General features: G+C 50.1%; 1 protein-coding gene across 4 annotated transcripts; it reads right to left on the bottom strand.

Annotated features, from left to right (window-relative positions):
- Nucleotides 1–5,807: 5,807 nt before the first annotated feature.
- On the bottom strand, nt 5,808–18,719 carry LOC120709562 (pentatricopeptide repeat-containing protein At1g10910, chloroplastic-like). Of its 4 annotated transcripts, none has more exons than XM_039995226.1 (12): nt 18,417–18,719; nt 18,090–18,174; nt 17,717–17,980; nt 17,305–17,607; nt 16,763–16,867; nt 16,538–16,637; nt 15,774–16,093; nt 15,162–15,338; nt 14,932–15,060; nt 13,254–13,653; nt 7,148–7,274; nt 5,808–6,213 (listed from the first exon to the last, which is right to left on the bottom strand). In XM_039995226.1, exons 1-10 carry the CDS (start codon nt 18,635–18,637, stop codon nt 13,426–13,428), a joined length of 1,932 nt encoding a protein of 643 aa, XP_039851160.1. In that variant the 5' UTR covers nt 18,638–18,719; the 3' UTR covers nt 5,808–6,213; nt 7,148–7,274; nt 13,254–13,425. The 4 variants fall into 4 exon arrangements, with proteins under 4 accessions (XP_039851160.1, XP_039851161.1, XP_039851162.1 ...); XM_039995227.1 differs by having other exon boundaries at nt 7,148–7,263; nt 13,321–13,653; XM_039995228.1 differs by lacking the exon at nt 7,148–7,274 and having other exon boundaries at nt 5,902–6,213; nt 13,321–13,653.
- Between the last annotated feature and the right edge of the window lie 192 nt (nt 18,720–18,911).

Here is an 18,911-nt window from a genome sequence, read left to right as displayed (position 1 = left end):
ATCGGCTTTTGCGTGAGTGTTTGGGCCGTGTGGGCCATGTATCTTTAGATTTAGTTCAGTTTGGGTTAGTGATAGAGTCTGATTTGGACGCGTTAGTTTAGATTGTTTTCCAAGTCTCCGGACTATAAATATGTACCTTATGATATTCGTAAAGGAGAGAGAACGTCATCACGTCTCGCAACAACAATTCTCGGCGCACCACCACCCCTAATCCTAGGGTTTCATGCAAATAAGCGCCATGCTGCCCTGATCACAAGTGATCAGGGCAGCATTGTTCTTGCTTTTACCTTGGTATTACTCGTACTAAAGCGTTTTTGATGGCGAGTAATGCCAGTTATCCCAATGTTCATAGCATGACCTTTAGTAGATCTATCATGCTCTTGTTGTTTATCATCCACGAATATCATGTTATCTCTGTGTGATTATGTATTAATCTTACGCTATTTCTCGTTGCATAGGAATTAGTCGCGTAGAGATAACACCCTGCTTCTTTTTTATCTAGTAGATCTAATCTGTTATGGTTTGTTCTTATACTTAAGAATCGGCTTAATGTCTGCTAGGTTAGGCCTTGCAAACGAGTTGGATGATCTGGCGACGTATTAGATGCTTTGCTCTGATCTTAATAGGGATTGATCCGGGAATCGACTTTCGCTTATTCTTAGGCCTCTTTTCTGGTTAAAGTTTGGTTATCTATTACGCTCGTTAGGCCTAATTACGTGTAGGATGTTTCGATCTAGCAGTGAAGCTTTTACCGTTGTGGATTGGATTAACTAGATCTAATTGAAGCAGTTTTTGCAGTTATTTGCTTTATCTATTAACATCCAGATATGCAGATCTGATCTGACACCGGGACTCGATCGGCTCTTTAAAGCCGATGCAAGAGTCGTCCCGGGGAGCCGACCACGGCTCGGACTAATGTTTACATGTGTTTGTGCTTGCAGGCAAACCATCGAAAGCACGTTTGCACCTTCCTGATCGAGTATAGGTCAGGTGGTACGCCCTGCATCTCCGGAAGCGTTGGCGTGTGCCAGGATCTGGGCCGTTGACTGAGGGACCGGTGCCAGCCAGCGCCCCGGCAGCCTCCCGGCTCTTTGTGTTGCCTGTCGCTACTCGCCTGTGGGTTTTGACCGACAATAGGTTTATACTGGTTCGGACCGCCAGGAGGCGTAATACCCTACGTCCAGTTTGCCGCAGCTCCTGTATCATACATCAAATTTGCAGTAGAGGGTTACAAACGGGCGAGAGAGGGATCAGCGTACCAAGTCTCTGTTATGAGCGTGGATGTGCTAACCTAGCGTCTGGTCGGGACAACGTAGGAGCTCTGATCGGGTAGAGACCTGTGGTGTCCATGCCAGGGAATCATGTTCTTGTGTGTGTAGAAAAGATCTCCTAGAGAGTCCTCCTTTCGGAGGAGGGGGGTACGTCTCCTCCCTCTTATATGTCAAGGGAGGGTGCGACGTACAGCAGAGAGAAAGAGAGAGTTAACTCTTCGTGGGCCCATCGTCGCCGTTCTCCTCCCCGCCGGCGGTCTTGTCTTGCTACGCAGTTCACGGGGTGGTCGGCGTGGAGCTGTCTATAGATGGCCAAATGGGCCAGGCCCGACGGGCCAACATTGATACGGCCCGAAAAAGTACGACCCGAGAACGGTCCGGCCCGTGACCGTTCGTGCTAGTGCTAGGCCCGTGCTAGGCCCAGTGCCGTTCCTGGGCCGTAATCGCGGCACACGGCACTAGCACGGGCACGGCCTGCTTAAGGCATCGACACGACGCGGCCCGGTAATTTGCAACCGTTGGATATCTTTAGATGAATAATAGTCGTTGGGTCAAAACCGTACACATCTCCCACATAGCCGCTCCCTTCCTCCGAGAGTCCGACTCTCATCCAGTCATCCGCCGCAACACGCTCCGACTCCTCACCCTTGCTCCCATTCGCCCGTTCCTCCTTCCTTCTCGGCTCTCGCAGCCTCAACAGCACCGGCGGCGCTCGCGTGGCCTCGCTTGGGCCGCGGGCGGGCGACTGCACTCGCGTGGCCACGCTTGGGCGGCGGGCAGGCGGTAGCGCTCGCACACGGCCTCGGCCAGCGGCGCGCGACCTCGTCCCCGGCGGCACGCAGCCAGCGGCTTCCTCGACCTCGAGCTCTCCTCTTCATTTCTCTCAAGCGCGGCCGGCGGCCGGCATCGAGCTGGCACGAGCACGGCGGGCCGCATGGCACAACACGACATTGCGAAGCTCCCGTAGTGCCGTGCCTGGGCCGTGACATCGGCACGGCGGCACTACGTGGCACGACACGACAGTGTCGTCGTGCCCCGCCGTGCCGTGCTTCGCTGTGCCCGTGCTCGTTTGGCCAACTATAGAGCTGTCTCTATTCTGTTTTACCCTACTGTAGGATATCATTGAGGCACGTGTCATTTTTTTGCTACGTTAGGGCACATCTTGTCGCCTACCACCCCACGCCGCTCGTCAGTCTCCGTGCGGCGTGGGTTGTGGTGGGCCTGTTCTCTCCGTCGGGCACACTTCCTTTGATGGAGCCCCAGCCTTTGGTCGGGCTCCTTTAGAGGGATCAAGTTGCTTGGTCGGAGTTAAATCGTGTCCCTTAAACAGATCGCTTATTCTAATCCCCACTCTCCGGGTATCCCTGATATTAATATTCGACAATACATAAGAATTTTATGTACATACATAAGAACTAGACATCGTTCTACAAAAACAATAGGGAACGCGACCATTGGAAAAAACATCCCTGTAACCCTTTTTGCGCGGGGACCGATTGACATCGCCGATTAAATTCGAAGTGACGGTGCAGGGCTGATTTGCATCGCACACCGCCTAAAGAAGAACGGGGTCCAGGGAATCTTTAGTCGCCAGTGCCGCTGCCACGTGGCGCGCGGAGCGCCGTTGGTTTAGCTTCTGGCGTTGGGACCGCGAGTCGGCGACCGGACATCCGACCGACGACGGGGCCAGCAGTTCACCCGACGGCTGTTCCAGTTCCAGATTTTCCCCTCCGCCCCCGGCTAGACGACGACGGCGCAGCTCCACCGTGCAGCGCTCTGCCGTGTGGGGCCAGACGCGCACTGGGCCCCACTGGCGGCGGCGGGTAACCTGCTGGGCCGCACCCGCCACGATCGATGCCGACGCCCGTCGTGGGCCGTGCGGTGGGCGTCGCTCTCCACGCCGGCGGAAACGTCAGCCGCTGCATCACCGCAACCCTCACCAGTTTGGACGACGGCGACACTGTGATGGCCACCCCTGAGCCATCAACAATAAATTTTGTCTAACTTGATCAAGTTTATAAAAGAACATATTAAGTCACATAATTCAAATTTCTGTGCAAATTTTGACTAATAATATATGTTTAACGAATTAGTTAATAAAATAAAACGGGTACCACTATGTCAATCAGCAAAAGTATTTTAGATATAACTTGTAGATATACCTGTTTGTATACATACAAATCCAATCATATTTGTTTCCCTTTACATATAGTTTTATAATTAAAGAGATATTGTTTGTCAAATTATAAATAGTAAAAGATAAAGTTGTCAATTATTTTGTAACAGATGTTGTATTTGTATAGCTTTACCCGTAGCAACGCACGAGTATTTTGCTAGTATGTCATATATTTAAGAAGGGAGGCAATACGTAGTACAAATAACTCACCTTTCAATTGTGGGTGTCATTATTGCACATCACAATGAACTTGCAGTGAGTTCCTTCCCGAGAGTGAACACATCTAGTTGGGCCTCACAAGCCAGTCATGTACTCCACCTGCCACCAAACCATTTCTTGGGGTTGCTTGTGAGATTGCTCCACTCGCTGCCCTGGCCCCTGGGCATCAGCTAGTAGTTTGGCGTAGATTGAAATTTTCTAGGCCTACAGCACATGCAGTTCTGGGCCTCGAGTAGGAAATTGTGTGACATCCAAAAATAAAAAGAAAAAAAAACAAAAGAAAGAAGTGGGAACTAACAAACCACTCACCATATGGTTGGTGTTTGATATGATTTCTGAAATTCTAATTGAGAATAGTATGGTAAAAGACCAAAAGGGTAAGAAACTAACAATGATGTTCGTCCATTTCCTCTAGTTGTATGTTGGAACTGTTGCAAAAAACGCACTGTTTCCGAAAATCCAATGATGTATTCTCCAGTTTCCGAGGCATTTTTATCGCTATATATACTTTTTGTGACAGGTATGAATATTTTTCAGTAAAACCATAGTATGAATAATAACCAGTTGCTAGCTTGCACTCTAAAACGGCAAGCAATCGATGATTCCCAGTCAGTTCCGTGCTTGGTGCCTCCTATTTTCCATTGGTGGAGCTCAGTGCTCAGAGTCAGATTCAGCCATGCCTCGTCACCACTACAATAAACCTCTAGCGAGATTCTCCTCAAGAGTGAAAGCGAACGCATACACATCTACACAGGGTCCCACAGGCCAGCCACAGAAGAAGGCGAATCCATTAGCTGAAGACCATTTCCTCCCTATATTATGGCTGGGATTGCTTGTGAGATTCTTCCACTTGACCGCCGAGACCGGGCAGGGGAATAGACCAAATGACGGCTACTGAGTGCTGACAGAGACATGATTGAAGGAAGGAAGAAAGAGATGGTAATTGGTAACATAGGTTACTCCAGGGTAGGCATGGAAGCCGCCCTTTGGAGGGAAAACATACTGTCTTGTTTAGTTTCCAAAAAAATTTCTATAGTATTCGTTACATCGAATTTTTGGACACCCGCATTGAACATTAAATATAGTTGGAAAAATAACTAATTATATAGTCTAACTGATTAGCACGAGATGAATTTTTAAAGTCTAATTAATATATAATTAGACATTATTTGTCATATAACAACGAAATGTACTACAGTACCAAAGCTCAAACTTTTTCATCAACTAAACACACTCTAAGTGGACGAGCTGCCATGGGCCCGCCATGGACAGAGAAGACCTTGGCCTCTTTCGTCTTGTGCTGATCCTCACCTCTGCATATCTGCTGATCCCGTACCCCATTTTCTTTTGGTGATTTGTCCACTATGATAAGGATGCTCTCGCGTAGCTTATCTTATCGCAGACGCAAACGTCACCACTGGCCGGTCAAAATAGCAGAGTTTTCCTTCAGTGGGTGGTTGAGTGAAGGATGGGGCTAAACTAGAGGTGGATGACATCGCTTGCCCAAGAAATGAAAAATGTCAACAAGGAACTCGGACAAAATTTGCTCAAGAATTTTGAATTTCAGCCCTTTACCACCCAAGTTTGTCCTTTCCCTCTGTCGTTGTTCTTTAGATAGTCGTGGGCTCAGCGCAAAATTTTGATTGTCCAGAACAAACAATAGCAAGAAAAGGAAATTGAGATGCACCGGAACACTTCAGGGGGGAAATTGTCGCAGTTTTCTCCTGTAATTTAAGTTTGCTTGATATTCTGGCCGAGCAGATCATCTTTCAATCAATCATACGTGCAGGTTGATTTTCCTTTTAACGCTAAAGCGTCAGAAATTAGATGGGAACCAGAACCAGTGTGATATGCTTGGGTACCTGAAAGTCTTGTACTCTTGTTTCCGGCAACGACGCAAAAAGGACGTCCCACTCAATGAATATAGCTCAGTATGACGACTTTCTGCACTGCAAGTTTGTCTGGATGCAATGAACTTGTTCTTTCGGTGCTACTTGCATGGAAGACGAGAGCCATCATCGTTGCAAGGAGATAAAAAGACAATTAAATAGGGGCATAGTTTTGAAGCCTCGACACGCAACAAGATTCTGCAAAACTGGCCAAAACTGTACGAATAGAGGAATATTATGTGCTCGAATATATGTGGACTCAAAACTGATTGGATGATTTTTATCGAAAAGATCCTGCAGCCTGCAGGTGGTGGTTACTGTAAACTCAATCATAGAGTCCCCACCATACAGCCAACCATGAATTGAATATCTAAACTCAAGATGAAAGGGATGTGTGAATAAGAAAATACTCATCCTCAGCTTTAGAGAAAAAATATTCTAGCTATTTATTTACATCATTGTTTATAAGTTCGTGCCATGGACGCATCTCTGAAAACGACATCTTATGTAACCATCAGCAAATAAATCTTGTCAAACTGGAGCACGATTCTTTCTCCAAGTCACCTCAGCACTGGCACCGATTCAGTGATGGAGACAAAGAATTTTGAACCTCTCAATAGAGATGAACCTTGTAAACCTCTGAATTATTGCAATTTACCTGAGCCACCAAAAGAAAGCAATTAGGAGGCTATAGTTTCACATGACAATCCTACAAAAAAGGGCAAAAATAACAATGGATACTCTAAAACCTTGGTTTAGCATGAACTATATGAACCTCCAGCTAATATCCCCCTTCTTTTATTGCACAACATAGATACAACCTTTATCTTCATTTATTTCTAGAAGGCATCCAACTCCAGCAGATTTTTTTTTTTGCTGTGCTTGCATATGATAAAAGTCAAATCTACAAATCAACATTTATCTCCAAATAAGCAGTTTAGCCATGGAAGGCAAGACACTGGTTACTTTCTGAAATTTATAGTCCTTCAGAATTTGGTGGCATTACTCAACATTAATTATTGTCTTAGATCCAGTGACACGCTATACATGCAGGAACTAGTCAATGCAATGGCGAGTACTATTACATGTTACTTTGTTTGGAATTCGGATGCCAAAGATTATTATTTTTCAAGTGCCCTTCTCCTATCATTCGATTCTTGCTATTCCTTTTTGGATTCTGTGTGCTTTTTTGTACAAAGATTTTCAAATCTGGATCAAAGCATGCTTCCTTTGTTTGAATATGGGGGGTATTCTGATGCCCCAAACCCAATCAAAATAAACCAAAGAATAGCAAAGTTTTTCTGAATCTGAGTTTATCTAATTCTGGTACAGTAGTAGCATATAATAAAAATCCCACTAACTACATTGGTATGTTTGATTAATCCATCTTACATAGAAACTGTTGTTTCCATGCTCAAGATCGATCAGACCAGACCATCACCAAATATATGTACAATATCAACAAATCCAAATCACTCTAACAAGCATGCTTATTGTCAAACAAATGTACAGTGACCTCAACAAGCACAACCCACTAAAGCAAAACCAACATTTTTCTACATTGGCTGTAAAGAAATGTTATGGAGACTTACTGGTAAGCCTATCGAACAATCCATAAACTAATATACACACCATTCAAGGACAGCCTATACCATCTTCATTACCAACTGTACGGCTCGTGTAACAAGCATGTCTCACAGGAAAGTTCCTGGCCACAAAAGGCAGACACAAGTTCAGCCATGAAATGTTGAGAATGAATTCAGGCACAATGTGTGTTGGAGTATATTGAGCCCGTGTGTATAGAGGCCCATCTAGAGACCCATGTATAGGCTTTATATATACCCACCCATCTAGAGTTGGAGGAATACAACAATTATTGCCTTTATTATGGTATCATTAGCTTAGGTTTTCATCTCTCCTCTCTCCTCTGTTACCAGCCGTCGCCGGCACTCCTGCTGCCCGCCGCCGCCGGCTCATGGCCGGCCGGCCGCCGGCCTCCTCCTCCCTTTCCCACTCCTCTTTCCCACCCCTCCCTCTGCTCCGAGCCCCGCCTGGACCGTCGCCCCGTCCGCCGCCGCCTGGAGACCCCTGCCTGCTCCTGTTGCCGCCGCCGCCGCCGCTGGTGCGCGCGCGGGCGCGGCGGGCGGATCTGGCGCCGTCGACCCAGCTGGACGCGCGGCCGTCGCCCTGGCGGCGCTGCCCGGCGCGGATCCGCCTGCTGGGGGCACGGCGGGCGCCGCTCTGGCGCCTCCCCAGCCTCACGCGGGTGAGGAACCGGCTCCTGCTGGGCCGCCCACTGCTGGGCCACCCACTACTGGGCCGCCCCCTGGGTTTCCTCCCCGTGGGCCGGTGCCCCCCGGGCCGCCGACGCCCCATCATGTGGCTGCCGAGCGCGCCGATGTTGCTGCCGCTGGGGGAGGCGCCGAGGCTGCGCAGGCCGCCGCCGCCCACCACGCCGCCGTCGATCCGGCTGTCCTGCGGGCCGCGGCACAATTGCTGCAGGCCGCGGGCACCGATCTGGCCGCCCTGCAGGCCGCACTGCCGCTGCTGCAGGATCCCGGCGCCGCCGCTGCGGCCCACCGCGTCGCTGTCGCCGCGGGCAAGCAGCCCGCCGCCAACGCCGCGCCTGATGCTGCGTGGCCTGGCCTCGGGATGTCGCCCGCGGATGCGCCGCTCTCCGCCACCGCCCTCTGCGGGCAGCAGGCCGACGCCGCTCTCGCCGCGGCCCTCCTCGCCGCCAAGTCGGAGGCTTCGGCGGCCCAGGAGCAGGTCCGCGTGGCTGCCCTCGCCAGGGAGCGCGAGCGCGCCGCGGCCGACACCTCCGCTCTCCGGGTCGCCGAGGCGGAGCGCTTCCTCCGCGCCTCCTCCGGCCAGCTGCCCATCGACCCCGAACCTGGCGCCTCTTCCTCACGCCAGGCGCCGCCCGCTGGATCTGGAGCCTGGTACGACCCGACCGACCCCATGGTCGCCCAGCTCCACCTCCAGGCCGCCGGAGTCCATAACATCAGGGCCCTGGTCTCCGTCCTCCTCGACCCCGCGTCCTCCGCCGCTACGCCCTCGACGACCACGTCCTCGTCGACTTGCCGATCGAGGCGCAGGACGTGGCGTGGCTGCGCCTCGACAGCGTCGCCATGTCCTGAATCTTCGGGACCATCTCCCTGGACCTTCAGGACCTCGTCAGGGTCCACGGCGGCACCGCGCGGCAGGCCTGGGTGGCGCTCGAGGGGCAGTTCCTCGGCAACGCCGAGTACCGCGCCCTCCAGCTCGACGCCACCTTCCGCACCTTCGTGCAGGGGGACCTCTCCGTCGGTGAGTATTACCGGCGGATGAAGAGCATGGCCAATGCTCTTCACGACCTCGGGGATCCGGTGTCCGATCGGGTCTTGGTGCTCAATGTCTTACGGGGACTGAGCAGCACCTACGACCACCTGAAGGGCTGGATCGCCCGCCAGAGGCCCTTACCCACCTTCCTGCAGGTCCGGGACGACCTCGCCCTCGAGGAGATCACCAGTTGTCTCGCGCCCGGATCGTCCTCGCCCACCCCCGCCGCACTCGTTGCTATTCCACCGGCCTCCTCCGCTGCTCCTGCCACCTCCCTCCTTGGTGCTACTCCCGCCGGGCAGACCGGAGGAGGGGGGGCCGTGGATGCCGCCGGCGACGGGGTGGTGGTGGTGGCACTGGTGGCTCTGCTTCTGGGAGCACCGGTACCGGTGGGGGCCGTCGGGGCGCGCCGACACCGGCTCCGGCTCCCGCTCCTGCCCCTGCCGTTGGAGGTACGCCTTGGCCATCCTTCAGCAACCCATGGTCAGGGCGCATCTCGATGTGGCCGTTCCAGGGTCCGGGAGGGGGGCCTCGTCCTCAGCTCCAGCCGGCGGCCATGTTCACCGGTGCTGCTCCACTCTTCGCGCCATCCTGGACCCCACCCACCCAGCCCAGCCAGCAGCCGACCTGTCCTGGGGGGTGGGACCAGGCCGCTCTGGCGCAGTCCTTCAGCACCATGGGACTGACGCCGCCGACCAGCACCGAGTGGATCGCCGACTCGGGTGCCTCGTTCCACACCACTCCCGATGCTGGTATCCTCTCTTCTATCCGACCCCCACACCCTTCTTGTCCTTCTTCGATCATGGTTGGTGATGGGTCTTGCCTTCCTGTCACCGCCGTGGGTTCTGCTCCTCGTCTTCCTAATGTTCTCGTTGCTCCTCAAATGGTTCACAACCTTCTTTCTATTCGCCAGTTTACTGCTGACAACTCATGTTCTATCGAATTTGACTCCTCTGGTCTTACTGTGAAGGATTCGGCTTCCCGGCGTCCGCTCCTCCGATGTGACAGCCCGGGGCCCCTTTACACTCTTCGGCTTCCTGCTTCCGCTGCCTCGCCTTCGGTTTCTTCGTCTTCTGCTTTTGCCGTGACGTCTTCTTCTACCACCTGGCACCGCCGGCTTGGTCACCCCGGCCGCGACGTTTTGGCTCAGCTCCACCGTAGTACTGATGTTCCATGTACTAGGGCTCCTGCTGAGCACCTCTGTCATGCGTGCCAGTTAGGTCGTCATGTTAGACTTCCGTTTTCTTTTTCTTCTTCGCATGCTGCGCATGCCTTTGATCTCATTCACTGTGACCTGTGGACATCTCCTGTACTCAGCATGTCTGGCTATAGATATTATCTGGTCATTGTTGATGATTTTTCTCACTACTCTTGGACTTTCCCTTAGCGCGCCAAGTCTGAGACCTTCCCCACCCTCCTCCACTTCTTTGCCTGGGTGTCCACTCAGTTCGGCCTCACCGTCAAGGCCGTCCAGTGTGACAACGGGCGGGAGTTCGATAACTCCACCTCCCGGTCTTTCTTCCTGTCTCGGGGTGTTCAGCTGCGTATGTCTTGTCCGTATACCTCTCCTCAGAACGGCAAGGCTGAGCGGATGATTCGCACGACGAACGACGTCGTGCGCACCCTTCTGATCCAGGCTTCTCTCCCCCCGCGCTTCTGGGTTGAGAGCCTCCACACCGCCACCTACCTGCTCAACCGTCTTCCGTCCACTGCTTCTCCTGCTCCCACTCCACACCACGCTATTTTCGGTACCCCTCCTCGCTACGACCACCTTCGGGTCTTCGGGTGTGCGTGTTACCCTAACACGTCCGCCACCGCTTGTCACAAGCTGGCGCCCCGCTCGACTCATTGTGTTCCTCGGGTACTCCCCTGACCACAAGGGGTATCGATGCTTTGACCTCACCTCTCGCCGCGTTCTGATCTCCCGACACGTTGTCTTCGACGAGTCGGATTTCCCCTACTCCACCTCTTCCACACCTTCTCCTGATCCCGAGCTGGCGTCTCTGTTTCCGACTGACCCGGTGGTTCAGCCACCGTTACCTGTCTGTCATTTTCCTGCAGGTTTTCCCGACGCACCGGCACCACTTCCGGTGATCCCTGCTGCGCCGAGCGCGGCCCCGGCGCCACGCGCGGCCCCCGGACCTCCGGTCGTGCCGCGCGCGGCCCCGGTGTCTCCCGCTGCGCCACGCCCGGCCCCGGTGCCTTCCCCTGCCCCTGCGCGGTACGCTCAGCCGGTGCAGGTGTACCGGCGTCGCTCGGCGCCGACCCCGGCGCCGCGGCGGTACGCTGAGCCGGTGCAAGTGTACCGGCGCCGTTCGGCGACAACATCGGCACTACCTCCTGCTCCGGAGGCTTCTGCGACACCGGAGCCGTCGCCGCCGCCGCCGCCGCCTCCTCCGGCTCCCTCTCGAGCCGCGCCGGAGGTGTACCACCCGCCAGTCGTCCATCGGGATCCTCGGCATATCCATCCCATGGTGACTCGGCGGATGGCGTCTCAGGCCGCGACTCTCTCCGCCACCGAGGGAGAGTCGCGGGTCTCTCCGGTACCCTCCTCTGTCCGCGACGCCTTGGCGGATCCTCACTGGCGTCATGCGATGGAAGAGGAGTAAGTCATGCGATGGAAGAGGAGTACGCGGCTCTTCTTGCCAACCAGACGTGGGACCTCGTGCCGCGTCCGTCTGGTGGCAATGTGGTGACTGGCAAATGGATCTGGACGCATAAGCGTCGGGCTGATGGCACACTGGAGCGCTACAAGGCTCGCTGGATTCTCCGGGGGTTCACTCAGCGACCTGGCGTGGACTATGATGAGACCTTCAGCCTAGTGGTGAAGCCCGCTACTGTGCGCACAGTCCTCTCGCTTGCGCTCTCGCGCTCGTGGCCTATGCACCAGCTGGACGTGAAGAATGCGTTTCTTCACGGCACTCTGTCAGAGACTGTCTACTGCTCTCAGCCAGCGGGATTTGTGGACTCGAGTCGTCCGGATATGGTCTGCCGGCTCAACAAGTCTCTCTATGGTCTGAAGCAGACTCCTCGGGCTTGGTACTCTCGGTTCGCCACGTTCTTGATGACACTGGGATTCACCGAGGCCAAGTCCGACAGTCTCTCTTCATCTACCACCGTGGGGATGCGACTGCATATCTGCTGCTATACGTCGATGACATTGTGCTCACAGCTTCCAGTCAGCAGTTGCTTCAGAGTGTCATCTCCTCTCTGCAGCAGGAGTTTGCTATGAAGGATCTCGGTCAGCTCCACCACTTCTTGGGCGTCACTGTTGAGCCTCGCCCGTCTGGTCTTCTCCTTCACCAGCGGCAGTACGCACTCGATATTCTGGAGCGGGCTGGGATGACTGATTGCAAGTCCTGCTCCACTCCTGTCGACACTCAGGCGAAGTTGTCTGCTGATATGGGTGATCCGGTGGTTGATCCTACTGCCTACCGGAGTCTGGCCGGTGCTTTGCAGTACCTCACCTTCACCAGGCTGGACCTCACCTACGCTGTTCAGCAGGTCTGTCTCCATATGCATGATCCCCGGGAGTCACACCTTGCTGCGTTGAAGCGACTCCTCCGGTACGTCCGTGGCACTGTGGACCTCGGCCTGGTGCTTCACCGCTCGTCCTCTGCTGAGCTAGTGGTCTACACCGACGCTGACTGGGCTGGCTGCCCGGACACTCGTCGCTCCACTTCCGGCTACGCCGTCTTCCTGGGCGGCAACCTGGTCTCCTGGTCGTCCAAGCGGCAGCCGGTTGTCTCCCGCTCCAGTGCCGAGGCAGAGTACCGAGAAGTCGCTAACGGCGTGGCGGAGGCGTCCTGGCTACGACAGCTCTTGGCGGAGTTCCACAGCCCGCTCGCCAAGAGCACGCTCGTCTACTGCGACAACGTCAGCGCCGTGTATCTCTCCACCAACCCCGTCCAGCATCAGCGGACGAAGCACGTGGAGATCGACCTACACTTCGTGCGCGACAGAGTCGCCATCGGCGATGTTCGGGTCCTCCATGTCCCGACTACCTCCCAGTTTGCTGACATCTTCACCAAGGGGCTGCCCTCCTCGACTTTCTCGGAGTTTCGATCCAGCCTCAACGTAGCCGGTGGCTAGTTGTGGCTGCGGGGGGGTATTTGCCCTTTGTACTCTTTTTGTACTCTCATCTTATCCAGTCTTGAACACCGCTGCGTCGGTAGTTTAGACTGCGGGGGGATGTTAGCTTTCTTGTTGTCCAGTCTTAAACATCGCTGCGCCGGTAGTTCAGACTGCGGGGGGGAGGGGGGGTTGGAGTATATTGAGCCCGTGTGTATAGAGGCCCATCTAGAGGCCCATGTATAGGCTTTATATATACCCACCCATCTAGGGTTGGAGGAATACAACAATTATTGCCTCTATTAATGTGAAATTCCATGGAAGGTCGTTGCAGGAATCTAAGCACATCCGCACATAAGCTGATAACTGATACCTTGTCATCTGACCAACCATTCTGAGCACAATAAACTGTGGCTTACAGAATGATGAGCTTCTCGGATGGATACGAACAATTTATATACAACAATTCTTTCCTAAATCATTTTTTGTGTCTTTGGCCAATGGTCCTGGATGCTGTCTGCTGCTTAGAAAGAATTTCTGCTATAAGTTGATTTTGGCCAAAAAGTTGTGCATTCTTCAAAAGCAAGTTCCTTGATGACGAGTCTACAGAATAGCCTTGTCCAGTCATCCAGTCCAAGAGGCACAACAGTAGATGCTTCTTATCAGGCTTCCGGATGTATCTCTGAATTGCTCTCCCAAAGATATCCTGTAAATGCAATGATTATGTTAAGCATTGGAAGGAAGAGTAAGTTAGCATGCTTGCTATAACTGTCATATCTGGGGCCAGGACAGGCCTGTCAAAGCCCAGTATTGCCCGAGCCATTCTTGAAGTCTGAAAATATGGCAGTATAGACCCAAATTGACCAGCAATAAACATGAAGCCCAACTTTGCAGGGGACAAAACCAGCGATTCTGGAGTAATCATATTTTCACAAAATTATCATGAAGATGAGGCTTCAAGAATCATTAGAGTACAAGAACTAATGAAGCAATCAAGTTTAACAGAGTACAGAGTAGTAGATCCATTTTATGTCCTACAAAACAGCTCGTGTAAGACTTGACAGGTAGTGGAAATTAATTTTGCCATAATAAAAAATTCCCTCAGTAACTAATCAGTGCATCGCTACTGTCAAGAATGCACCTAGTTATTCCCAACCATGAACCACCTAGTTGCTTGAAAGTGGCGTGATAATGTTTTTTTTGTTCGCCTGATAAATTTTTTTTTGTTCGCCTCAAAAACATAATGTTTTTTAATCATGTTTCTGAGATCCTAAAACTCTGATTCTATGATCCCATCCACAGCAGCCACTTAAACAAGCCAGTGCCAGAGCAACAATTGTATTGCTAAGCCAAATTAAGTTGAGAATGTAGGAAATCTGTAATTACTTTAGTTGCAGCAGAAGAAACTAAGGGATACTGTTCCCTTTGCACAGAAAAAGAACTGCCAAAATCAGGTAGCAGAAACTTGTAAAAACCATTTCCGGGCCTAAATGACACTATTTCATCATTAGTAGGTATATTAGGTGTATTATTATTTATGAGGCACCCAAACACAAGTTTTTTCTTTAAGTTTCCTAAGTATGATAAATATAAAAAAGAATACAGGTTAACAAGAATTCCTATTTGAGACATATGAATTATAAATAAATATTGGAATCCAAATACATTTGTGCAGGCACTCAGGCATCATGAGTGGAAATGCGCAAGGTTTAACCTCTATCTCAAGGGCACCGGGACATATAACAGAATAATACCATGGGAATTGTGCACTTGATATGAAACTGTGCATTTCAGAGTATCTGATGGCATAAGCCTAGTTAACTTAACCATTTAGTGTTTGGGTATAGGGTATAACTTGGACTCTCGGAGTCTCAGAACGAACCATCCAGAATAATTCTCTCAAGGGTATAAGGGTATACCATTTGAAATCTGCGATAAAATTCCAAACAGGTATCAAAAGACATTATAGGTACAGAGCCATCACCTGGCTGACACGCCACCCGGAGCGGTTTAAGGCTTTCATGACATCATTAATAAGATTTATATTTCCTGATACCATGAAAGATCTAGCAAACTTCTCCAGAGATGAAGGAGATATCAGCTCAGCATTGTCCTGTTCAATTTGATATGTTTAGTGGGGACACAAAAACAAACAAAAGACATTGCATTGCAGTAGCAAATGCCAAAAGGACAAAAGCAGTAATATTTTATTACCTTAACAACTATGTATGCATCCTTGAGAAGTTCTGCTGAAACTAAGATGCCTAAAGCCTTCTCATGAAGAGATTTATGTACAGTTCTCTTACTGTATCTCAACATATTATATACAGAAAATGCTTCAGAAGGAAAACCTGCTTTTCCTAGCTGTACCATTACATGAGAACAAAGCTCCTGGGAAAGACAGAGAAAATTTATCAACTACATATATGTTTTCTGCATAAAAAGCTTACTTAAAGCATGTTTCGGAAGTTGAGCAATTATCCCTCACTCTCTTCTGCAAGTGTGTCAACTCAAAACACATTTTGGTTCAACAGTTCAGTCAACAATGGAAAATGTTAAGACATAATATAATGAAGAACTATTTGAGTATGCTCCAAATACTTTGATGATAACAAGATTAACCAATCAAATTACAAAAACCATCTAAGCCTTTAATTGCGTATTCGCACTTGTTCTGCGCATACGAAAGAGGTAATTATAATCCCATGCAGAATACAAAACTCAAGAATGAACAGAATACCAAGGATGTGATAGCTGAGGTTTGATTTAGGATAGAACTCAGGAATGATGCATCAAATGGATCAAGAGTACGAGAACAAAAAGTACCTCATTCAATTGATGACCCTTTGTATGCATATCTTCAATCGTCTTGTATGCTAGGTGATAAACCTTTGCATTGCAGAAGTACCTTATCAAGGTATTAAATGTAATATTATCAGGTGATATGTTCAATTCATCCATTTTCTTTAGCATCCCCATTACACTCTCCATATCATTTGTGCTGCAGTAAGTGCGCAGTGATGTATTAAGCATAACCAGATCATATGATGCATTCTCAGTCTCAAATTCTTTTGCAAGTTGTTTTGATTCTTGATGATGACCACCTCTGTGTAATGCTGAAATCATGATACTAAATGCATAACCATCTGCAGAGACCAGAAGATAAGCACCTCAGAAAATGTCAATAAGATACAAATAGTCAACATGAGGACAAGAAATTAGCATGAGAGTGCTTGGGTAAAGCTCCAGAAAATCATTATATTACCACATACTATGCCACATAAGACTCCTCAACACAACCTGAAGCGGGAAAGCTAGAACACACTAAATAGGAGCATGCAGGTAACAAAACCATGCAGCATAACTTTCTTAGAGGAAACTTAAATAAAATTCGAGGTGCTTAATTTCAGCTAGTCAACATGTACACAGTGAGTGAACCATATAATAATCTATTGGCAGGAGCTAGTCGCTGGGATCACATATTTATAGCGCAAAAAAAAGGTATATCATAAAAAATCATATCTGTATATTTATAACAAGAAACTAGAAAAGTAAGATAATTTAATTTGTTACCCAGCTATATACCATACCAGATTTGACACCTTTTCCTTTCATTTCACTAAATAGCATCTGTGCTTCCTCTATCTTCCCGCCTTTGACAAGGCCATCAATCAATATACAGTATGGCATCTGGACGCAGTAAGGATTAAGGAATTATGATAACATGGACCAAAGCATAAATATAAATCTGATCAATTTAAGGGACCATGCAAGCGTGCCCACAAGGTACTCCTGTGTCAGAGCACATGTTTTACCTCATCCTGAGCAAAGCCAGAGGCTTCCAGTTCAGTTAGCAGCTCCTTAGCCTTCTCAAAGATACCGCCTTTAGAATACACCTTTAATAAAGTGGTCAAAATAACCTGCAAGTGTAATACAATAAACTCCTTGAGTGCAGGTAAAGCTGTATAGGAGTTCAAAAAAGAAACAGGTGGGCAGTGGCGTGTGTCTTGGGTGCGTAGTGGTGTGTGTAACTTATTTTGGCCTTTTTCCTCTTCTTAATGCAATGATATGCAGCTCTCCTGCATATTTGAGGAAAAAAAGGTGACAATAACAATGTGAAGATGCTATTTAGAAACATTCAGGAGCACCAGTGCTCTCCAATCTCTATGCCACTTTAATCCATGTCAGCCAAGTCTGTTCAACAGATAATGTAGGTAATGGTAAATTCTGGTAGAAACTAGATAGAGTTTGCTGACCCTTCCCCTACTTATGTGCAGATATCCTTAGGCATATTGCTAAAGAATATACATTCAAGCTAACTAACAAATGATCATTGAACAAGAAGAAGAAAAATGACCTTATTTGGTGTTAATCCAGAGGACCTCAGATCTTTCATCAACATCTCAGCTTTTCCATAATCAGCATTTTCTGAATATGCATTCAGCAGGGAGCTGTAATGGAACAGATTAGGACTATGGCCTTCATCTTTCATTTTCTGAAAATATACTTCAGCCTCCTCACAGTAGTTATGAGATGCACATATTGCCAGAAGAGTGCCATATATTACACTATCCATCTGAAGACCACGGGATTTCATCTCATTGATCAATCCCATTGCCTTAGTGTAACCCTGCTTCAACTTCATGCACCCTGATAGCAGCTGAAACAATACAAGAGAGTTATTTCAAAATCCATGCCCTCCTAGCCATTAAAAAATGGGGTACATATCACAAATGTTGACAGAAAAGAAAAGGGTCATAGTCCCGTACTGTACTGTAGGTGAACGGATCAGGTGATAGACCTTCGCGTATCATCTCGTCATAGAGCTTGAAGCTGCTATCAAACCTCCCATTCTTCACCAAGCACCCAAGAACCGAATTACAGACGGAGACGTGAACCCGCATCAGGCGGTCTTGGATGGCACCGTACACTTGCAGTGCCCTCGCGGGGTCACGACTCAGTCCAAGGTACTTGAAGTAACTACTATAGGAAGCAACGTTGGTCATCTCGCGCTCCTGCATCCACTCAAAGACCTGAAACACACAAAGTTCAGTGGCTTGCTTTTTATCGGCAACTCTCCTCGCTAGTCCCACTCTTCCGGAGCATGAACTAATCAGAGAATGCGGAGTCCCTGAACACTACCTTAGAGAGGTCATCCCAGCGCCTGGTGTCCCCACAGTGGCGCAAGATTATGTTGCAGTCCTGTGTCTGCAGCACATCCTCAAACCTGCAAACGAGGGCGTAATTTGCATGCTTCAATTTCAATTCAAATCCAGCAGCGCTGAACTAGTGACTGAACCTTCCTAATTCCTAACATTCTATTAGTTATCTTGTCTCTGCCAATGGAAGCAGAGCCTGCGAATTTTAGTCCCCTCATTTGGTAGCAAAAACTAATCGCGTAGTCCACAGCTGATGCGGACAATTTCTGGGAGTTGAAAGTTTACAGCAACGAGCGGTGCCTGGGAGTACCTGTTCAGCGCGGCTACGGGGTCGGGGCAGGCCTTGACCTCGGCGACGGCGCTGCGCCTGGGCGACGGCCGCGGGGCCTTGGGCGCCTCCGGCGCTTCTAGTGCCTGCGCGGCCGCGCGGACGAAGGGGACGGCCCGGCGGGGGCATGTCGGCGCCAGCAGCTGCGGCGGGTGGAGGAAGCTGGAGGCGGCGAGCATCGGCAAGGACGACGAGGCTTCCATGGCGGCGCCCGCGGCGTGCTATCTGTTTGTGTTCCCGTCTCGCATTCGACTCGGCCGTTGCGACTTGTGAGCACAGAGCTGTGGCGGCCAGAACAAGAGATAGCCTGCTCTCAAAAAAAAAAAAAGATAGCCCGGGCTCCCAGGCTCAAATGGGCTTTTTCGTCAACATGATTTTTGCATTGTTCCATTTTTTTCACATTTATACTAGTCGATGAATATTGGGATTTTACTCGCGTAAAAACAAAGAATATAAGGAATCTATCGAAACGAAATA

Source organism: Panicum virgatum, chromosome 5K (assembly GCF_016808335.1).
Source record: "Panicum virgatum strain AP13 chromosome 5K, P.virgatum_v5, whole genome shotgun sequence".
In the NCBI taxonomy this organism is placed as follows: domain Eukaryota; kingdom Viridiplantae; phylum Streptophyta; class Magnoliopsida; order Poales; family Poaceae; genus Panicum; species Panicum virgatum.
Note: the sequence above shows the minus strand (reverse complement) of the source record. Positions and strands in the feature narration are given on the sequence as shown.